The 23,001-nt window shown below is 46.3% G+C and overlaps 1 protein-coding gene across 4 annotated transcripts in view; it reads right to left on the minus strand.

Moving 5' to 3' along the window:
- Nucleotides 1-23,001, minus strand: part of ESYT2 (extended synaptotagmin 2) — a 310,854-nt gene that overhangs the window by 44,083 nt on the left and 243,770 nt on the right. For all 4 annotated transcript variants that reach the window (XM_029588514.1, XM_029588510.1, XM_029588509.1 and 1 more), the window contains 4 exons: nt 21,632-21,718; nt 19,726-19,875; nt 17,781-18,166; nt 10,232-10,330 (listed from right to left, as the gene is read on the minus strand). In XM_029588514.1, the coding sequence (XP_029444374.1) occupies nt 10,232-10,330; nt 17,781-18,166; nt 19,726-19,875; nt 21,632-21,718 (722 nt within the window). The remainder of the gene's footprint in view (nt 1-10,231; nt 10,331-17,780; nt 18,167-19,725; nt 19,876-21,631; nt 21,719-23,001) is intronic.

Genomic DNA, 23,001 nt, shown 5'->3' on the forward strand with positions numbered 1-23,001 from the left:
ATTCATTTTGACGATTGCCAACCTACCCAACCATGAATGACTAAGCTCCACCCATTTATTCAAGTCGGCCTGGATGGTGTCCGTAAGGGGCTTATAGTTCAGGTCATACAGTGAGTTAGTGCGCACCCCCAACCGTACCCCCAAATACTTAAGTGAGGTAGAGGCCCACTTAAATGGGAATTCCGCCTGCAAAACAGTGGCTTCAGGAGCAGGGAGGGTGAGGTTAAGTATTTCGGACTTGTCAAAATTTATTTTCATGCCAGACAGGGCCGTAAAATGTCCCAGCTCATCCATCACTCCCCGAAGGGACTGGCCGGGATCAGTAAGGGTAAGAAGGATGTCGTCCGCAAAAAGAGAAATTTTAAACTGCGCAGTTCCCTTCACCACCCCTTGCACAGCATCTGAATGTCTAATACTATGCGCCAGGGGTTCCAGAAATAAGGCAAATAAGAGTGGGGACAAAGGGCATCCCTGCCTAGTTCCCCTCTGGATCGCGAACGGGGGACCATACCCACCATTAACCTTAACCCTAGCACGGGGTCGATCATACATTTGGCGAACCCAGGAAAGAAAGGAGTCTCCAAATCCAATTTTATGAAGCACCTGAAAGAGGAACTCCCACCGCACCAGGTCGAACGCCTTTTCGGCATCCAACGCCAAAAGTATCGCCGGTAAGCCTTCATGATGCACTAGATCGATAATATCCACGATACGACGGACATTGTCTGCTGCTAAGCGGCCGGGTATGAAGCCCACTTGATCATTATGAATTAGCTCTGGAAGCACCCCATTCAAGCGGGCGGCTAAAACCCTAGCCAATATCTTCAAATCTAAATTGATCAAAGATATAGGCCTATAAGAACTGCATTGTGTGGGGTCACGGCCCGGCTTGGCTAACACTGTTATCCCGGCCGTATTAGCGTCAAGGGTGAATTTAGAGCCTTCCAATAGCGAATTAAATGCTTGGGTAAGGGGATTGGCTAACGTGGAAGCGAATTTTTTATAATATAACCCCGTAAAGCCATCCATCCCTGGGGCTTTGCCCGATTTTATTTTTTTGATGGCCGCCCCAACCTCGAGCGGAGTGATAGGCTTGTCCAAAAACTGTTGCTGGAGAGGGGACAGGTGGGGCAAATCAAGAGTCTCCAAATAAGTCTGTATGTTTTCTATGGGAGCACCATCAACCAGGGCATATAACTGCGCGTAGAAATCAGTGAAAGCTTGACGGATTTCTTCCGAGGAGGTAACCAGGGTACCACTGTCATTGCTAACTTTGGCAACCACCGTTTGGGCTTGGGCAGCCCTTAATTGACGAGCTAAGTATTTGCCCGCCTTGTTACCCCCCTCAAAATGGTGTTGTTTCAAAACAGTTAAGTGATGGCTAATAGCAGCATCCTCTAGGGACCGTAATTGGCCACGCACGGCCAATATCTTCTGATACAACTTCTCCGAGTGGGATCTGCTATGCCGCTGAGTTAGAGAAGTAAGATCTAAAAGTAGTTGGGTCCTACGGGCCTTTCTCTCCTTATTACAATAGGCCGCCCTGGAAATACAGATGCCCCGTATGACCGCCTTTGAGCATTCCCAGACTGTCAATGGTGACATACCCTCTGTCTGATTTTCAAGAAAAAAGTCCCCTAACTGCTTATCAACAGTAGCAACAAAGGAGGGATCTTTAAGGAGGTTGTCATTAAGCCGCCACGGCCGATGACCCACTCCAGCGTCTCCCATACTGTACAATAACCAAACTGGTGCATGGTCAGACCATGTAATGTGGTCAATGTCGGCCTTCAGAACCCTGTTTTGCATGGTGGTGGAGGTGAAAACATAATCAATGCGTGTATATGTATGATGTGGGCATGAGTAAAACGTGTAAGATCTCGAGTGCGTATGTCTCTCCCTCCATACATCAACTAGACACCAAGCTTCCATAAGGCTCCGCCAGGCTTGTCGGGTGACCGATTGGGTCATCTTGCCAGAACTAGAGTCCTTAACAGGATCCATAACAAAGTTGAAATCACCTCCTACTATCAACTCTCCCTCTGCATGCGTCTGCAAGAGAGTGTGCAGTTGATCTATGAACGGCACCTGATTACTATTGGGAAAATAAACATTTAATAATGTATAAATACGCTTATCTTGTTTGATTTTGAGCAGTAGGTACCTGCCGTTAGGGTCGCTCACAACTGAGAGCAGCTCATGGATACAGGAGGAGGAGAGCAGTATGCCAACTCCAGCATATTTATGTATTGCTGTGCTGGCTGCCCAATGAGAAGTGGGGTACTGCTGGAATTGAAGAAGGCGCTCATGGTGCTTTCTGACGTGAGTCTCTTGAACAAAGACAATCCCTGCGGATTGCCGCTGAAGCTCCCTCTTGAGCAAGAGCCGCTTTCTGGGGGTGTTAAGGCCCTTAACATTAAGGGACAGCAATTTAGTCGCCATAGTTAATCAGAAAGAGAGGCCATACCTCCCCCCCCCCCCAGACGAGTGAACCTAGGGCGCTGGAATCCCTGCTAGCCATATTCCCCATAAAGAAGGTGATATAAGAGTTCCATATTACCTCTTCCCCATTTACCCCCGTTTGGTCAGTCCCCAACCCCTGAAGTCCTACTGTATCCCCAGACTCGCTGCGGGATAATGCTCGCCCGGGAGCACGTGGCTGCCCAATCCGAGACCAGCACATCCGACTTCGACCTCCTCCCCTTCCCCCCCGCAGACTCCGTGAACATCATAGTGAAAGAACATAAATGTAAAACCCCTTATGTATCAAGCTATACAACAGGAAAAATGCATGCAATCCAATAAACATGTAAGAAACATCAGGCAGAGAATGAGTCTTGGTAACCAGGGAAATCTCCCTGAAAAACAATCAGACCATCCTTGCGAGCCCGGCGCTGACCGGCCCAACCCAGCAAAAGTAAAGGTATCTAAGCTCCTTCTGGCCGTCAGCCCTGGCCCTGCACTTGTGTCCTGCTTTCTTCATGCTGACGGCGAAGCCGTTTCCCTCCTTTGCCGGCTCTTTGCCACCGTGGTGCCTGATCCCTGATCGGTGTAGTGGCCTTGGCCGCCGCCTGAATACTGGAGAAAGAAACCGAGAGTTGAGCCTTGGTGAAAGCCTCCCCAGCCTCAGCCACAGACGCGATCCTATGAGAGGTCCCCTGATGGTGGAACACAAGACCAAAGGGAAAAGTCCACCGGTACCGAATGTCCTTGGCCCTCAGGGCCGCAGTGACCTCTCGTAGTTCGTAGCGTTTTTTTAGCGTGGAGGGCGCCAGATCCTGGAAAATAGAGATCTGAAGGTTTTGCCAGGTTATGGATTTCATCTGGCGAGCCCTGGCATATATGCTTTCCTTCACCGGAAAACTAGTCAAGCACAGCACTATGTCTCTAGGGGACTGATCCCTACGTGGTCCCAGGGCACGGTGTGCGCGTTCCAGGCTCACTGGCGGTGAGGCTTCTGCCCCTGTAGGAAGGGCATCGCCGCCATGTTGCAGGAGGAAACTGCACACTTGTATAGCTACCTGTGTAGCATCAGCATATTCAGGAGATTCGGGGATCCCCCTGATTCTGAGATTGTTCCTCCGGCTTCTATTTTCCAGGTCCTCAATTTTGTCCTGTAAAGCTTTTATATCAGTATTTGTTGCATCCTGGCGAGTCGACAGCGTGTTTATCGCGTCCCCATGGCTGTCGATCCTGTTCTCTGCGTCATCGACGCGATTGCCCATGGCTGCCATGTCCTCTCTGAGGTCAGCCACGGAGGCCATAATGTCCGCCTTATATTGTTTCAGATCGCTGCGAAGTTCAGTGAACCAGCGCCTAGCCTCCTCACTCGTAAGAGGGAGGGCTGCGCTTGGCATCTCCGAGGTGAGCAGCGCGGGAACAGCCTCTCCGGTGTCGTCTGGTGCTATCTGCCCCGAGCTCCCGCCCTCGGCGCCATCTTGTTCTTCCTCCACGATCGTTTTGCCATATGAAAACTGGCGAAGATCGGTGGGTTTACGTTTAGTAGCCATAGCTGGAGGCACCGCTGTGTGAGCAGAAGGTAAGGAGGCAATATTCATCCAAAATCGAGCGAAAAATAGCTGGATTTAGGGGTTGTGGAGTCCGCGGGGAGAGGAGCCGAGCCGCTGCACGTCCGCTCACATTGGTGTCAGGCCACGCCCCCTAGTATAACAGTTTGAAAGTAATATTATCTTGTAAAATCCAACAGTGTACTTAAAAATTAGCAAAAGAAAATGTATTTCATCTGGAGACACAGGCCCCCAAGAGTAGCCAAATCTCTATTGTATCAACCAAACTGTCAGGGGGATTGGGGTCTCCCAACATCAAGAAATAGTTTATAGCCTCCCAACTCAAGGCTGTAGTAGACTGACAGAGTTATGGATAGGCTATGGTGGGGTAGATACCTTTCAAGGCTTTAATCTACATCCCCAGGAAATTATGGACAGAATTACCTTCATCCTTGACTTTTACAAGGCTGACTCTGCAGCTATGGGACAGATGGAAAACCTATTGAACACCTATTAGATATAATGACTTCTCTCCTTGAGTCGAAAATGTTTCATCTCTGAGAAGAGGTGGGGCTAGATAGGTTAGAGAATCTTTGGGGGACTTAGAAAATGCTCAGCTTTGCTGATGTTGTAGCAAAATATCAGATAACCCAGAGAGATCTGTTTTCCTATTTACAGCCGGTGCATTGTATGTATTCAGACAAAGTGAGAAGTGACCTCTTAAAAGGGAAGACTTTAGTTGACAGTGCAGATACTATTAAAAGAGTGATATCCAATTTCTGTCAAGCCTAAACTTATAGAAGCATGGGGAGTCTGATCTGGGAGAACCCCTAAAGGAAAACACATAGGACCTATGCTTCCTGACAATAGGGTGTAGCTCTGTTTCTTCGACTTTGGTTGAAAATGGATATAAATTATTGTTTCAATGGTATCTCACCCCAGAACATTTGCAAAAATATTTCTATGTACTTATGGAAATTGCTAGCACCAGTGAGTTAAAAGGGGTACATTATTTCATATCTGGTGGCAGTGTTTGATTATCGAAGATTATTGGGACTGAACTGTAATTGATAAATATTATTATGGTATGTACTATTCTGAAGGATCCTAAAATATTTCTTCTAAGCATCTCGATAACGGATATTCCATCTCTCAAGAAACGTCTGGTTATATATACTGTGATTGCTGCCAGGTCTGCTCTTGCTGCTTGGTGGAAAAATATCTGGGGTTCCCACCTATGGGAGCAGTGTATCGATGACTAAAAACTGTTTCATTACATGGAGAAATTAATGGCTCTGAAGTGCAACAGTCTCCAAATTCCTTGCTATTTGGACACCTTATCACACCTGGCTTAATAGGATTAAGGATAGATAAAGTTATTGTGGACTAATGCACAGATATTACTTCATGGGGGCATTGGGGAGTAGGGCTGGGGTGATGGAGATTGGGAAGGGGAGAGATTTCTATGGTACATTCTGGGCAATATTGAGATTCATTATGATGTCAACATGATGTCTGTGTTATCTGCCTCAATAAAGCTTTAATTAAAAAACACAAAACTTTGAAATTAAATCTTTATTAGGTGCCTCTGTACAGAATAATTGTTCAAACTCTGTGAGCTGTCTATTGCCGAGGATGGTTTGGGATATTTGGTAACTAGTTCCTAGTTAGTTGGGAATATTCTGTATGCCTTGCTTCTCCTGAAATTTGTGTAAATTGATATGTTTACTGGTATAGATATATTGGCCCATCTTAACTACCACCACTTGCCTCTACATCTTAAAATTTCCACCACAAAAATCATATGGCATTGCTGGGTTATTCCAAGGGGTGAGAATGGAGAAGGAAATGTTAAGTTGTATTGACATTACTTATAAAGGTTACTTGATAATAAGGGAAATTGGGATGGAGAGGGTAGATAGGAGAATGGACGGAAATTGACATAGGTTGACTAAGATTTAAAGTTGTTAGAGAGTTGTTGTGGGAGACCGCTTGGAGAACTAGAATAGTGATATCCCTGTAGTTAGTGTTTTCCTTAGACTAGGGAAACACTGGTCATGTTGAGGGAGAGTGAGGGGTAGAGGGGGTGGGGGCTAGGTTGGGATTGGGAGTTCTGTTGGGGAGGGACAGATCATATATGGTTGTCATGTTAAGTAAGGTGTTGATGTAGCATGGGCATATTGACAGGGGAGATATCATCACAAGAAGGAGTCATGAGAAAGCAAGGCAGATACATCAGATGTTTATTTGGGAACATGCAATTGCAGATGTTTTTCACAGTAAAATGAGCAGTGTCAAAAAGATTTCCTGGAACACAGCTGGCCTTAACATATCCATTAAGAGGAAAAATTGATAGTAACTACACACAAATGTTTTGAGGCTAGGGTAGCTATGCCTCAGAAAACCCATCTTGACTAAGCTGAACATGCCAAACTCACTAGGGAAGGGTTGGGCCACTGCTTTGCAGCTTCTGCAATGGGGAAATAGGCAGGGGTAGCCATTCTAATACATACAAATCTGCCATTTTGTACAGGGAAGGTACATAGAGATCTTCAGGGATGATTTGTCATTGTTGACAAACGAATCTATGTAACCTCTATGCTCCTCAAGTTTCTTCATCAGGGTAGTGGATGGTCTTACCTCTAGAACTCATTATCCATTCATTATAAAAGGAGATTTTAAATGTATGGCAGACCAACTCTTGGTCAGATCTTCCACCTGGGATGGTGGTGAATTGAGTAGAATCAAAGTTATCCCTTTCATATATGTAAGCATCTCTCTCTTACTGATGCCTGGAGAGTTTTGCATCCAAAGAGGGATTATACACAGGTTCTGAAGTCCATCTGACTCAGTCTAGAACAGATTACCTTCTGGTTTCTGAGCACCTATTTTCTTGGGTGAGCTCAGCTGAAATTGGTTTAACAATCATTTCAGATCATTTACCAGTGTGAGGTGAAGCTGGCTACTAGGGATTCTGAATCTATTGTAAGGCTGTGGAAATTTCCAGAATATCTAGCCTCTGACCCTAAATTTAAAGTTCCTAATTAGTAAATGGGATGAATTTGCAATGATCAATAGTGCTCATGTTTCAAATCCTTTTCTAAACTGGGAGATAACAAAAGTGGTACTCCGGGGTGAAATTATTGTGTATTCTGCCAGGAAGAGGAAAAACATAAACAGAAGTGTAATTGACCTGCAGAAGAAGCTGCGGAAAGCAAAATGGGAATTAAGAAACACCTCTTCAAACAGCAAGAAAAAGGTCTTTGCAACTGTTCACACCACCTTGATTATACTACAACAAAACTTCCCAAACATCCCTGATATATTACAAGCACAAATTACATAAATATAGGAATAAGGCAGGCAGATCCCTAACATGAATAGTGTGTACCTTTGAAGGACTCAAGTCTATCCTAAACATCAAAGTAGAAGGGTCTACTTTATTTCGGGCTAAAAGAAAATCAGTAGCATTCTGAGAACGTTTTACCTTAATCTATATACCTGAGAGAAGGATGACCAGAATTTTTTAAAGACTTTTTTCGATAATAAAAATTTGCCTAGTATCTTAGAAAGATTTGTAAATTCTTAATGCCCCTTTGGACCTAGAAGAAATCTATGCAATAATTGGAAACTCAAATCACATAAAACTCCAGACCCAGATGGCTTCAGTGCTCATGTAATCTGTTTAAGGAAGTAGTGAAAGTGGGCAAAATCCCAAGGTCCTCCAATAAAGGCTATAACAATTCTCATCTCCCCAAAACACAGAGATGTAAGGAGTCCTGTGTCATATCATCCAATATCGTTGTTACGTCAAGATGTACAAATCTATGCTAAAATACTGGCTAGTCAGAGAAATGTCTTAGCTAAATTCCCCAGAGTAAATGGGCTTTGTTCCTAGTTGACATGCTATGGTTAGTATACAGAAAATTGTAGCTGCAATAGAGTCATCTTATATACAAGATGAGAGACTGCCTAGTCAGTGTAGATGCAGATAAAGCATTTGATCAAATATAATGGGCACATTTAAAATTTACATTGGAAAGATTTGGACAAGGATGATCATTTTAGGATAGTGTTAATGCTTTGCATACAAACCCAATAGCTGCAGTTTTAGCCAAAGAAACTATGTCCAATGAATTCCCCTTGCAGAGAGGGACCCATTCTCATCAATTCTGTTAATTCTTAGTATGAAAACCTTAATAAAAAAGTTGGAGATCTTTCAAGAGGTGAAAGGCATTCCCTTAGGAGCAATAATAACTAAAATTACTTTGTTTACTGATATCATCTTACTTTTTCTCAAGGATCCAGAGAAGTCTCACCAATGTGTCATGCAAATGTTTCAAGACTTCAGCAGGAACTCAGGGTTTAAAATTAGCCTGAACAAGTCAGAAGCTCTAGATTTAAGTGGGGAATTGGGAGGTACCTGGTAGGTGAACTTCCCTATAAAATGGGCTGGGACATATATTGAGTATTTTTACACGTGAAGATCCCATGAGATTTGACAAAGGTTTATACACCAAATATTAGGCCTTTAATAGAAAGTATGGAGAAGTCTCTGGCAAGCTGACAAAATCTTGTGGTATCCTTAACAGGTAGAATAAAATGATTATCCTTCTAAAGTGGATATTATTTACTCCAAATATTTCTGCTAATAAATTCTAGGAAACAATATCAGGATTAATAAAGCCTTTACACGTTTCATTTGGAAAGGGAAAAGGCCTAGGCTGACATTCCATAAATTAATATTAACAATGGAGGATTGGCCTTACATGTTAACGACTGGATGATGGACACTAAATGGTATTCTGTAGTAGATACTAAAAACAATTGGTTCAGCCACTCAACTTAAAATTCATATTACATGCTAAGGTACAAGTTCGCCAAGAGAAAAGCAGGGGGAAATCTTTTGTTTGGTTCAGCGTGCTGGCATGGAAATCTCTAAAAGATGATAAAGGCTCTTTATATTACTTCTTATTTCTGCCTATCAAAGAAAATTTAGAGTTTATCCAGGGTTCTCAATAAGAGGTCTTTAGCAAATCGGAACTTATAGGCCTCAAACATATGGGCAATTTAATAAAAGAAAATGGGCAAACCCAGTATGGCAATTTATGATCTTATGCTCTTATATGGTAGAACTGGATATTGCTATCAGACAGATATATTGTACCTCTCTTGTCTGTTCTTAATAAAAGTTTATTAAACTTTAAAAAAGGATGATTAAGAGGCATTAAAGATTTTATATGCATTCAAATCATTTCTGCTAAATCTCCAGGTGTGACAGCTTCACATTCCATTTTTACTCACCGTTTCATTGTCCTTTCTCCCCCAATCAATTATTTCCTTCACTATAGGAGCCCAGTAATATCAAAATTCTGGTATCAATAGCCCTCCCTCCCCTTTTATTCTGTACCCAGAATATTTTTAACTGCCAAGCTTCTTTCTCCTCCAGATAAAGGCATACACACTCCTAGTATAGTCTCTAAAGAGCTTTTCTAGGAAGATTATTGGTAACATTACAAAAAGAAAAACTCAAGGGAGGATGTTCATTTTAATAACAGGTATTCTGCCTAACCAAGAAGCATGAAAGAAGATCACTTTCATTCTTACCAAGCAGAGGTTTCTAGTTCCCTAACAACTGGGAAAAGCACTGCTAGAGACCTCCAAGGATCTTTACTCCACACATAAGGGACTTTTCTATTCATGTGCACCCTAACTTTTGCAACAGTGTTTATGATCATCATCTCAAATCTGGTATAAATAGCTTTAAAGCCCAACACTTTACTAAAAGTTTCCATCACATCCCCCCAAAGGTTTTAGAGAAGCAGTTGGATTTTGCAAAAATGAGGAATCAGCAGCAAAGAAGGTCAGCTTAGTTTCAGGGTGATTTCTAATTGCAATTGTCAATGGTTCCACTACTAAAACTTAGCAGTTCAGGTGGATTCTGCTCCAGGTGGTAAATGAACCCAAACAGCAGAACTGAGGCGAGTTTTAAAAAGTTCTAATGGGTTGTTTTAGGAAAAGACACAGGTTACATCTAGAACTGCTTTTCTTTGCTTTCAGAGGAAAAAAAAATGGCCCTCACAGTACAGGAACCACACTTTAAACCCTAGAGATTTCACTTTCTCCTACTCCTGGATCAAAGATTTCCCTCCTATCACTAACAAAAAGATTTTCATCCTCTCCTCCGCCCCCAAGAAAAAGACAAAGAAAGAAAATCATCTCACCTGCAGGAATGTACAACCACAATAAGCCTGTTTCTATGAGAGCTGTGACGAATTGTTAACTGAATTTGACCCAATGGGGATTGGCCCAGTGTCGTTCCACTGTGTGGGGGGGAAAAAGACATATGCATTAGCCATCTGCATTTCCACTGCAGTTACAGAAACCTGTTATTCGACCTATGCTGCCTGGAAGCCCACCAAGTATCTCAAAGCCAGGAAGGCCACATATAGCGTTGCTCTTAAAGCCATCACTCTAAGGAAGGAATTTAAGGGAACAAACCAACAGGCCGATACAGTAAGGAGCGGTAGGAAGAGCTGCGTTAGTGCTGGGCACACCCGCGTTTACCGCACGCACAGTCCGACTCACCTACCGCTCAATACTGTATTAAAATCGCATGCAAATGCAAGCCGCGTACAAGAAGCGTCCGTGAAGCGTTAGGCCCGCGTAACCCATTTTACTGTATAGGCGCTTTATACAGCACCTATACAGTATCCTGGGTGCGCTGGTACCTGTCATTTCAAATGTCATTTGAAATGACAGGCACCAGGAAGTGGATCCCAACTTTAACCAAAGAAAACCTAAAAACCTAAAATCCCCTCCTTCCGAAGCGACTCGACATGTAAAATATGTAAAACCTAAAATCTCCTCCTCCCGAAACGACTCGACATGTAAAATATGTGAATAAGTGTAACCAACTTACTTTTTGTTTCTTTTTCAGCCCTTTCAGCCTTCTCTGCCGTCCTCCGGAGGGGGCAGCTGTCGACGAAAGCGGATTCCAGCGGCCCCTACCGGCGAAGACGGATGAACGCACGCCCGTAGTGCACGGGCGCTCAAGCCAATGAAAGCACATGGACGGGCGCGCGTGACGTACGCCGTGACGTCACGCGCGCGCGTTTATGTGCTTTCATTGGCTTGAGCGCCCGTCAATTTGGGCGCTCTAGCCAGCGAAGCGCATGACGTCACGCACGCCCGTCCATGTGCTTTCATTGGCTTGAGCGCCTGTGCACTACAGGCGTGCGTTCGTCTGTCTTCGCCGGCGGGGGCCGCTGGAAGCCGCTTTCGCCGCCCCCGCCGGCTGCCCCCTCCGGAGGACAGCAGAGAAAGCTGAAAGGGCTGAAAAAGAAACAAAAAGTAAGTTGGTTACACTTATTCACATATTTTACATGTCCAGTCGCTTCGGGAGGAGGGGATTTTAGGTTTTCAGGTTTTCTTTTGGGGGAAAGTTTGCCATCTACCCTTACCCCCTGCCTCTAACACAGGGGTAGGGGTAGGCGGTAAATTAGCAGGTTAAACACGCGGCTAAACTGCAGGTTAAAAAGGAGATAGTCGGGACGCGTGTTACTGAATGGGGGGGAATAGCTAATCCGATCGTTTACATCTGATATACATGCCGCGGGTGGAAAGGGGTACCCGTTGATTTAAAGAAGCGGTAAGGATGGGTAAAAAGGGATAGTGAATCACGGGTTGGGCTAACGCGGCCAAACTGTGAGTAGAAAGCGGGTTAGAAGCAGGGTAACCGCGGCCGCACTTTACTGTATCGGCCTGCTAATTATTCCAGCAAGAGTTTTTTGCTTGGTCTTGTGAAACTAATTAACCTCATGGACCAGGTTAATTAGCATTGCCATACATTCATTTTGGAGGACTAGCTGCTGCAGTCATGATTGGAAAAAGTGATAAAACAAACACATAAGGAACACCAAACCTTTTAGAAAATCTACCTTCTCTCAATAACTTCTTTGCCAAAGAAAAGTGCAAGGAAACGAGGGGACAAGTCAGAGGAAAAAAAAAAAGCAGGAAATGGGTCGTGTTACCATGTTTTGAAACATTTCACTCTGTTTATTTTGATTTATACCCTCTGCTGATTTACAGGCCGATACAGTACATTGTGCTCCGACGGAACGCACTGTTAGCCTGCTCTTGGACGCGCGTTTTCCCTTACCCCTTATTCAGTAAGGGGAGGAAAACGCGCGTCCAACCCGCGGTACCTAATAGCGCCCTAAGAGGGCCATCATGTTGATGGCCCTATTAGGTATGCGCGCGGGATACAGTAAGTAAAATGTGCAGCCTAGCCGCACATTTTACTTTCAGAAATTAGGTAGGCGCTAATTTCTTCCGGCACCGGGAAAGTGCTCAGAAAAGCAGTAAAAACTTCTTTTCTGTGCACCCTCCGACTTAATATCATGGCGATATTAAGTCGGAGGTCCCGCTAATTTTCGTTCCTGTAGTACCATGGATCAGTCCAGACGGTGGGTTATGCCCCCCGTCCAGCAGATGGAGTCAGAACAAAAGCTCGGGGGGGAGGGCCTATATAACCTCACCTCCCTTGCCTCAATCCTCAGTAACTAGACTAGCAAAGCCAAGAAGAGAAGAGACGGAGGGATCAAGGAACTAAACGTTCTTAATGTAACATTAGAAAAATTCATAACTGCAGAAAACAAAACCCCCAAAGGGAACTTGCAAACAGAACTGTGAGACAAAACAGACCCTGGATCCCCAGGGAGCTCATAGGAGAATCAGAAATCACAGTTGAGTAGAGGCGAACCCCAAACAAACAGGGAGGGCGTCTGGACTGATCCATGGTACTACAGGAACGAAAATTAGCAGGTAAGGAATAATTTTCTTTTCCCTGTACGTACCAGGATCAGTCTAGACGGTGGGTTGTACCAAAGCTTCCCTACTATGGGTGGGCCGTAGACAGCCCTGCTCGAATGACTCTATCCCCGAAGGACCCAAAAACTGGAGCCCGCACATCCAGACGGTAGTGTCTCGAAAAGGTATGGAGTGACTTCCATATGGCCGCCCTGCAGATTTCCTGTGAGGAAACAGACGTACTCTCCACCCAGGACGTAGCTTGAGAACGAAGGGTGTGTGCCTTAACTCCCAGCGGCGGGTGCCGTCTGGCACCGAGATATGCGGAGGCGATTGCCCCCTTCAGCCAACGGGCGATAGTGGCCTTGGAGGCCATACGACCCTTCTTAGGTCCGACCAGAGGACAAACAAATGATCCAAAAGCCGAAAATCATTAGTGACCGTCAAATATTGCATCAGACATCGCTTGACATCTAGCTTGCGAAGATCTCTGGAGTCCAATGAGGAAAAGGAAGGCAATTCAACCGACTGGTTGAGGTGAAAGGCCGAGACTACCTTAGGTAGGAAAGAGGGTACTGTGCGCAAGGAAACCCCCTTCTCAGTGAAGCGGAGGTATGGCTCACGGCAGGACAATGCTTGAAGTTCGGAAATGCGACGCGCCGAGCTGATCGCTACCAGAAAAATAGTCTTGAAGATGAGATCCTTGAGGGTGGCAGTTCGAAGAGGCTCGAATGGTGGGCCACTGAGAACGCGGAGTACCAGGTTGAGACTCCAAGAAGGACAAGGTGGCCTAGATGGTGGCTTCAAGTGCTTTACCCCCTTGAGGAAACACAGAATATCCGGATGGGATGAGAGTAATAAGTCTTTCCCACTGTGAAGGAAGGCTCCCAAAGCCGCCACCTGGACCCTGATGGAGTTATATGCGAGGCCCAAATCCAGACCATCCTGCAGGAACGAGAGAATCTGTGCCGACGAGGCGTGCGACGGATAAATGGTATGTGAACTGCACCATGTCTCAAAGACCTTCCACACCCTCACGTAAGTAAAGGAGGTGGACGTTTTACGTGCCCGCAAAAGAGTCGAAATCACCGGCTCCGGATAGCCACGAAGCCTTAGCTTACTCCTCTCAAAAGCCAAGCCGCAAGACTGAAGCGATCTGCCTCCTCGAAAAATATGGGACCTTGACGAAGATGACACGGGAGATGACTGAGACGTACCGGCCCCTCCTCTGCCAGGTTGAGAAGGTCCGTGAACCACGGCCGGTGGGGCCACTCTGGCACCACCAGAATTACCGGGCCCTGATGGCTCTCTATCCGCCGAATCACCTTCCCCACCAGAGGCCATACAACAGGATCTGCCTGGGCCACGGGAGAACCAGGGCATCGACCCCTTCCGTGCCATGCTCTCTTCTGCGGCTGAAGAAGCGAGGCGCCTTTGTATTGTCCGCAGTGGCCATGAGATCCATGTGGGGAATCCCCCAATGTCGTACAATCAGACGCATTGCTTCCTCCGAGAGCTCCCACTTTCCGGGGTCTAGGTGCTGATGGCTGAGGAAGTCTGCCTGTACACTGTCCACGCCTGCAATGTGGGAGGCTGCCAGGCGGAGTAAATGGAGTTCTGCTCACTGCATCAGCTTGTCTGCCTCCCACGAGACGATTGATGTACGACACCGTGGTCGCGTTGTCAGAGAGGATACTGACCGCCCGATGACGAACCAGGGGAAGGAAGCCCTTCAAAGCTAAGCGAACCGCTCTGGTCTCCAAGTGGTTGATGGGCCACTGTGGTGACTACCACCCAGTCCGGAACCTCCAGGGACACCCCCTGGGCCATGTGTTGAGGATTCAGCTACCAGCGGAGGCTGAGGCGGGCTGGTGTCGGGATCGGGAGTACCGCCTGGACATCCCGCGATACTGGCTTCCACCGGGACAGCAATGCCTTCTGGAGGGGACGCAGGTGCGCAAAGGCCCACGGGACCAGGTCGATAGTGAAAGCCATGGTTCCCAGAACCTGTAGATAATCTCACGCTGTGGGGGTCGGGAGCGCCGTGAAGTGAAGGATCTGCACGTGCAGCGCTTGCGCCCGCTCTGGCCGCAAGAACACCTTGCCCTCCTTTGTGTCAAAGCGCGCGCCCAGAAAGTTCAAAGACTGGGATGGAGTAAGGTTGCTCTTGCCATAGTTGATAATCTAACCCAGAGACCGAAGCAGTTGTACCACCTGGTCCACGGCCTGAAGACCCTGGGTCAGAGATTTCGTCCGAATGAGCCAGTCGTCCAGGTAAGGGTGCACCAGGATCCCTTCCCGGCGTAGTGCCGCCGCCGCCACTACTACCATGATCTTCATAATGACGCGTGGAGCCGTTGCCAAGCCAAAGGGAAGGGCGCGGAATTGAAAATGTTGCCCCAGGATCTTGAAGCGAAGATAGCGTTGACAATCCCGATGGATCGGGATATGAAGGTACGCCTCCGTGAGATCCAGAGAAGCGAGGAATTCCCCTTGATGGACCGCAGCCAGCAGCGAGCGGAGGGTTTCCATGCAAAAACGCGGGACCCAGAGGGACCTGTTGATGGTCTTGAGATCCAGGATGGGCTGGAAAGTGCCTTCCTCTTTGGGCACCACGAAATAGATGGAATAATGTCTTCAACCCAGCTCGGAGGCGGAAACCAGCACTATTGCCCCCCAATGAGAGTAGGCGATCGAGAGTCTGACGAATGGCCCTTCGCTTGAGAAGAGACCCGCATGGGGAGAACAGAAACCTGTCCCTGGGCGCGTGGACAAAATCCAATACGTAGCCGTGTTTTAGAATATCCAGGACCCACTGATCCGACCTGAATCGGAGCCACTCTCCGTAGAAGAGAGCAATCCTTCCCCCTACCCGAGGAGTCGGCTCGTGGGTCGGCCTGGGATCATTGAGTTGATTTAGAGGAGGTGCCCGGACCCTGGCCCTCCTTGCTGGGCCTGCGCCCTCGAAAGGACCGGTTCCAGGTATGCGAATGAGATGGCGGAGCCCAGAGTGTCTGCTGCTGCCTTGTAGTCCGAGACCGGCGCTGATTCTGGTACCAGTTCCTGGTGGAACTGAATGATCTTGTGGGGATGGGGGGGGGAGAGGAATCAGACAGGCGCGGTGAAAAACTCGGCGTTCGACGGGCCAATGCGCGCGCTTGCAGATCACCCCCCCCCCCCACTGACCCGAGGGAGCCGCCGGGGAATCGGACCTCCCAGTGGCTGGTGGCCCCGGGGACTGGCACGTCGCGGGGTCGCGGGTCAGCAGCGGCGAGGAGGAGGGGGGGGGAGAGGTTAGCCCCACTAACGTGCACCCCAGCGATCCGGCGTGGCCCTCAGCAACGGTGAGTACAGCTAGAAGAAAATAAGCTGAAAACAAACACACACCCCAATACCTGAAGGCAAAGGAGAAGGAAAGAGGGAAAGAAGGCAGGAGAAGGGAGCAGACCTGTCAGCAAGCCCTTCCTGCCCTAGCAAAACAATCCACTTTGTTGTTTCTTTTTTTTTTTTTTCACTTGATCCCTCAGAGAACAGACCCAAGAGGCCTAGAAAACCTAAGCTCCTGTGCTGGGGACTGCCAGTCCCCTGCTCACATCTGCTGGAGTCAGAAGATACTGAGGATTGAGGCAAGGGAGGTGAGGTTATATAGGACCTCCCCCCGAGTTTTTGTTCTGACTCCATCTGCTGGACGGAGGACATAACCCACAGTCTGGACTGATCCTGGTACGTACAGGGAAGAAAAAGTTAAAAAAAAAAAATTTTTAATTCAGCCCACAGCTGTCGGGTTGAAAACCGGACGCTCAAATTTGCCAGCGGTTTCCGAACCCGTGGCTGTCAGCGGGCTCGAGAACCGACGCCGGCAAAATTGAGCATCGGCCGTCAAACCTGCTGACAGCCGTCGCTCCGGGTCAAAAAGAGGCGCTAGGGACGTGCTAGTGTCCCTAGCGCCTCCTTTTGCCCGTTTTTACCGCTGGGCCTAATTTAAATACAGAATCATGCAAACCGGTGAGTGGGCATTTGCCCGCTCTCCTGCGGACTTTACTGTATCGGCCTGTTAGTGAATCAGCTAAACAAGCCACAATGGCCTTTACTACCATTATGATGAAAGAAAACCGTTCTTCATCTGTGCTTTCAGAAGTAAATTAATGTAAGCCACAGGTTCACGAGACCACTATAAGGATCTTGCTGGCCTATTACAGTTTTGTTTTGGTCAGTGTTCAGAGCCAAAATATTTTCGCCAAATTGATACTACTGGAATGTAAGGGAAGAAAATGCCCAGAATTTGAAGCCGGGGCACAGCACTAGCTAAGGAGAGTCCTAGAAAAACACTTCTGCAGGCAGCCCCATAATTTAGAATAGCCACCCATGTTCAAGTCTTATGAATTTCCTATAAGAAAAAGGAGGGAAGGGGTAAAATAACTTTGGCAGAGTTTGAAAGTTGGCAGATAAACATTCTTTATGCACAAGGAACTAGTCCAGCACAAACAGTGGCAGTGCAGCCTTCCCCGCAATGCCTGTCCCCATGTACCTCAACCTGATTCTGCAGAGCATCTCAGGGATGCGAGAGTAGGTAGTTCAGCTTTCATGCAAATGTAACGATTTCAAACAAGTCTTCCCCTGCTCCTTCAAAACAGTAATGATTACCGTTCACTCGAGGCTTACTTTCTCCGTGCCACAGCATGGAGATGTCCAACTCCCTTCCCCTGACCCTCAGATTCTCCCTTCCTCAGCATAGAAACCTTAGCAGTTTTTTTTTTCTTTCCTCCCACTAATTCTGCAAAATCAACTGTTTACCTCTCACTGACTGCTGTTTTATATTTATCAAAAATGTTTTTCCAGTGACTGAAACCAGCAGCCAACTACCAGTGCATAATACGCATTATATTTTAACAACGAGATGCTGTTTCTCACAAACTTGCAGAGCTTTTATAAACAGTAACCAGCAGCTATGAGAGACCATACTTTTGGAGCTGCCGCAGTCTCTGCCGAAGCTCCTGAGTGGCCATGGGAAGTGATACATCAGAAGCGATGCTTGGGGTGGGCTCTTTCACCGAGAGGTGGGTGGGAGAATGGCTGAAGGCAGAGCCTGCCAGGCTGGAGGAGCTCTTGTTGAGATCAGAGAGATGCTTAGGACTGGCATTTGGAGGACTGCTTTGCTCGATCTCCTTGTCTGTTTTATGAATCTCAGTGGATGGGGCAGGTTGCGGAGGTCTGCTGGCCTCACTGGTGGCAGAGCCAGGGCCCTGGGGCGGAGAGACAGGCTGCTGAGCTTTGTGAACAGAAGACCTCTTGACTTGGGAAGAGAAACGTGCAACTGGAGACCTCGCTGGTTTTTCACTAGAAAGTACCTAGAGAGAAATAAATTTAAAAAAAAAAAAAAAAGGCAACACAAAATCAAAATGTTAAAAGAGCAGTGAAAACATTCAGAGTTTATCAGCAGCATCTTTTGCAGCTCTTCCAGTTTTTCAACCTGTGAAAATTCTGCACCGACTCCTATTGAAAGAGATCCTACTTTAAATGAATAAAGTACATTATAATACAGAGTTTGAGTTTCCATGGCTTGAAGCTATGGATCATAAAGTTTGGTTACAGGTAAAATCAATGGCAAACAAAAAAGGGCAGCGCACCTGGGAGGAAAAGGTAAGATGGTATCACAGGCTGCAGTGTCCTGTGTCACAAGATCTTGGACAGGAATCACTGCAGGCTGCAGGATGACCAGGAACGCGGGGCACACCACTAAGGGCTCGGGGGGGGGGGGGGGGGGGGGGGGGAGATTTTCAAGACCATTGATGTGCATAAAACATGGGAGTGCGTATCTAAACAGCTTGTTCTAAAATTGTCCAGGATTTGTGAGCATAGAATATGATTTTGCGCATGCCTTTATGTGCACAAAGAGAGAGACTTTCTGGGGTAGAGCTTGGATTTACATGTATATGTTGGATTTTAAAAAGCTCTGCGTGTATATTTCACAAGCTCAAGTTACACCCTGCAAAGGAGCAGGTGTAACTGTGTGCAGCAGAGTCTGCGCATGTCATTTTGCATAATATCTGAGGCAAACTCGCATATAGATGTTCACCTTGAAAACTGGTGGAACTTATGCATGCGGTTGCTGCACGAATTACTTGCAATATTATAAAATTACCCTCTGAAATTATTATATTATATTTTGCAACTAATCCTTTTTGGGGTGTAGCCTATGGGAATTTGGAAAAACAATAACGAATCTTTCTGGCTTTTATATTACAAATTTGCATGCTGCATGTATAGTTGAATATTCCAAGACACTTGGCTCACAGCATTTATGCTAATGCTGCAGAATAGAAATGGAGGCCAGGCTCTGGGGAATTCTTCTGCGCCAGCCTGTGGAGATTTACTTTTGTGCAGGATTTTAGCACAAATTTCACAGAATAGACTCTAAGGGGCATATTTTAATCCTGCAGCCGAGCAGCATATTAGGTGTTTCAATCATAGTGGGGGACTAAACTAAGCTCATTTCCAGTTGGACTTATGTGGCTAGATTTGTAGCTGAAAATGAGGGTAAATTGAGCCACCCAAAATCTGAGCAGCTGCACAGCGCCCAAGTTGGACACGGCACAGAAAATCAGCATCAGGTGCCTAACCTCCTTTCCCCAAGCAAACCTCAAACCTAGGGGAGGGGTTCACTCATTTTGGGGCACTTAACTACAGCTGTTGTGGAGGGAGGGGAGGGGAATTCCCTGGCCTCCTAATTGCCTAGTTAGGAGGACTGTTCCCTCTGAAAACTAAACCCCTCGCCATATGATTGGGGTGAGTGCATAGCTCACTTGTGCAGAAAGCTGGGGGCTCTCAAGCTGTGCCAATCTCGGTCCAGTGTAGTGTTTCATTTTGAAAACTAAAAAAAACGGAGACGAGAGAGACCATAAAATACCCTGAGTGCAATCTTCATCTTTACTGTGCTGTTTGGCCCCGAGTTCGTAAGCTGGAAGCGCTGATTCAGAGTCAGTTCTTCACTGGCCAGCAGCTGACTGAGAGGAAGGCTGAGATGGCCCATAGAGGTCTGCTGAGAATCATTCTTCACCTGCAGAGACCAAGGACATTTCAACTTCAGGAGATGATGAAGAGAGGAAAGAAAAAAAAATGTTACAAGTGCACCTATAGTGCTTTGAAGTGGCTGAGGAATATAGGGGCTTCCTCATGCTCTGCCTGTTCAGGGCCATAGTTATGGTTTAGAGCAGATGACTTCTCTCTTCTGTAGAACAATAACTGGTTGGTAAAATGAAAATGTCAAAACTGCTCATATTTGTTTACGGCCAGTATGCAGGAGAAAAAAATATGCAAACTGAATCAAGAGAATTAGCCATCATCTTATGCCAGTTGATTCGGAGTCTCTGATGCTTCAGTTTGCATCTACATCCCTCTTGCTCTCTCTGCACACTTATACACACAAATGTATATAGCTATATCTTTTTAAATACCTATTGACTCTTCCTCCCTTTCCCCCGATCTAGTGCAGACATCCCAGCACCAGGCCTGTGCCAGAGAGATGCGGGGCATGGCAGGCTCGAGAACCTGGTCTAACATGTGCTTCAGCCAGCCTGCAGGTGCTGCTATTATGCAAAGGTTCTCTCCTCCAGGGGCTGGGAATGCTGCCTCTGTATTGTTCCTGGCAATCATACCACTTACAACAGATAGAAAATGACTGTGCTATTATAAGCCAGCTAATGACAGGTTCTGCCACACTGGAACCTTGGCTTAGATTGACAAAGGGCTCTGGTCCCAGTTGCCACTCCGTTTGAAGACATTGCTTGGTTCTGGGGGGTTTTTTTCTCCCTCTGATTTAGCAGAATTTCTTCTGCTATTTTTGGGCTTTCAGGGCTGGGATCTGGTGCTCTGAGCCTTCATTCACAACTACCCAGGGATTATTTCCCTAATTTTATTTTCTGACCCCCCCACACACACTCCCTCCCTAACATACTGAGTCTGCTCATTGAAGAGTCGTTCCTGGGCCAAGAGCCATCTGTTGGGGCTCCTTCCAGAACCATGAAATCACAGGCCTGGGTCTAGCCACCTCCTCCCCGGGGTGTGCGAACACAGACTCTGCAGCAACCTCAGCCCCAGTCAGCCCAGAGAGTAGAAGGCCCGACTCAGGGATGTATTGCAGACACACAGCACTGCCACTGAGCTGACCAGCTCAGGTCTGTTTTTATACCAATTACAATTCTGCTTATGTTCGTGAAAACAGGCACTGTTGTGACACAGTTTAACACCTTGCCGGGCTGGGTACTTAACTGCACAGTCTTTAAAAATACATCCAAATTAAATGTCACTATAATTTTCTTATTCCTAAAAGAGGTAATGAACATGTCTGCTGCTGAGAGCACTAGATAACCAATTACAGCAGCACTGCACATTTTCCTGTCTTCTTTCTGTAGGGTTAGGATCTCTATTTAAAAAAAATAAATAAATAAAATTCTGGATATCTGCAATGACTGGCAGATACAGAACAGGACCATAACAGGAGGTAGGGAATAAAGAAAGAACATGCTCATGCTTTCTTTCATGCTGCTGAGTGTCACTAGCACTGTAGCAGCAGAACTATATGATGGCCCCACGATTCGTCATCTGACTTAGCGCTATGGAGTCATATTAAACCTGGAGCTGGTCTAACAGAGACCCTCCATATTTCTCCACAAAACCTTTCCAAGTCAGTTTAGGTTTGTCCACAGGGTGGCAGTGCTGCTACATGAAATGACAGCGAGGTACTGGCAAGCACTACAAATGACAGCGAGGTACTGGCAAGCACTACAAATGAAGAACAGCAGAAAAACAAATACCTCCAGCTCTAATGTCTGTCTTTTGGGATTGTGAATGTAGAAAGTGAAGTTCTCTTCCCATATAGGTTCGATGGTCTTATATTTAATCTGCACAAAGAAAACATAAAATTCATTCCGTTTCTGTTTAAGCTGCAGGTGCTGAATTGATTTTCAGTTGAACACATCAGTGGCTGCTCCGTAAAATAACATCTTAGAAGCACAGCCTGAGAAAGCTAAAGACCATTCAGTCTGAAGCAGGTACCACTCAAAGATAGGCCCCTTTATATATAAAGTAGGGTCTTTAGCTTTCCAAACTAACCTGAGGAATCAGCAGACTGATCATCATTCAAGGTCACCTTGCCTTAGACAGTAAGCTCCTAGTTACGCAGGGCTGTAAACATGTGATCATATAAAGCATCAAGTATACTGACAAGGCTAATTATTATAATGCTTTGGACTCTGTGTCTTCCTTTTCACCCCCTAGGATTGCGCAGAGAAATATATGGTGACATGTCCCCAGTGCTGCCCAGGAGAAGTCACAGACTGCGGCGCCATTGCCAATCGGCCTAACGTTCCTGTAGCTCTGGTTAGGCTGCAGAGAGCTCCGGGATCTGCCGTGGCTGGCTTTGAACTGCTCAGGGCTCTGTGGCGACTCTTAATAACATTTATAATAGCCATAGCTGTAAAGGGCAATCATTTACAACGGTTATAATGAATAGTTTATTATTATTATTTTTTTTTTTATAATGTACACATTAGGGCTTTTATGGGCACACAGCATGCACTTTAAGGATGAGGACAATAAAGGTCATGAAGAGAGCTTTTCATGACTTGACAAATTGATAGAACAGACACAGACTTCTCAAGCAGCATTCTGACTAAACTCTAAATTTTACCACCAACATACTACTGGCACAGCACCCCTGCCCACTCTCACCTAGCAGTCTCTCTCTGACAAAACTCGGGTGGATGCATGCGTCTGTCATGCACCTTTATAGTCTGGCCCCTCTGCGATAAGCTTTTCCTGAGAAAGATGATGGTGCAGGGAAGAGGGTTTTATGCTTGTAAGGAACTGAGGAACATTCTGGGGAAAGGGGAAGCCTATTCTAATGGGATGGGCTCTACCTTAACCAGAGTGGAAGCGGGCTGCTGGTGCTAATGTTTAAAAAGGAGATAGAGCAGCTCTTAAACTAGAACTTAAGGGAAAGCTGACAGCAGCGCATGGCTCGGAGGGAGATATCTTCAAATGATACTAGTAACCAAGTAAGTTAGAATGTCCCGATAGACCTGTAGTTGTAAATGCTGAAAAATCCCAACTGTACTTATATACAGAGCACACAGATAAAAATGACCCAAAATTGCCTGGATCATCTGATAATTAACAGGTTGTG

The sequence above is a fragment of the Rhinatrema bivittatum genome, chromosome 2 (genome assembly GCF_901001135.1).
Source record: "Rhinatrema bivittatum chromosome 2, aRhiBiv1.1, whole genome shotgun sequence".
In the NCBI taxonomy this organism is placed as follows: Eukaryota; Metazoa; Chordata; class Amphibia; order Gymnophiona; family Rhinatrematidae; genus Rhinatrema; species Rhinatrema bivittatum.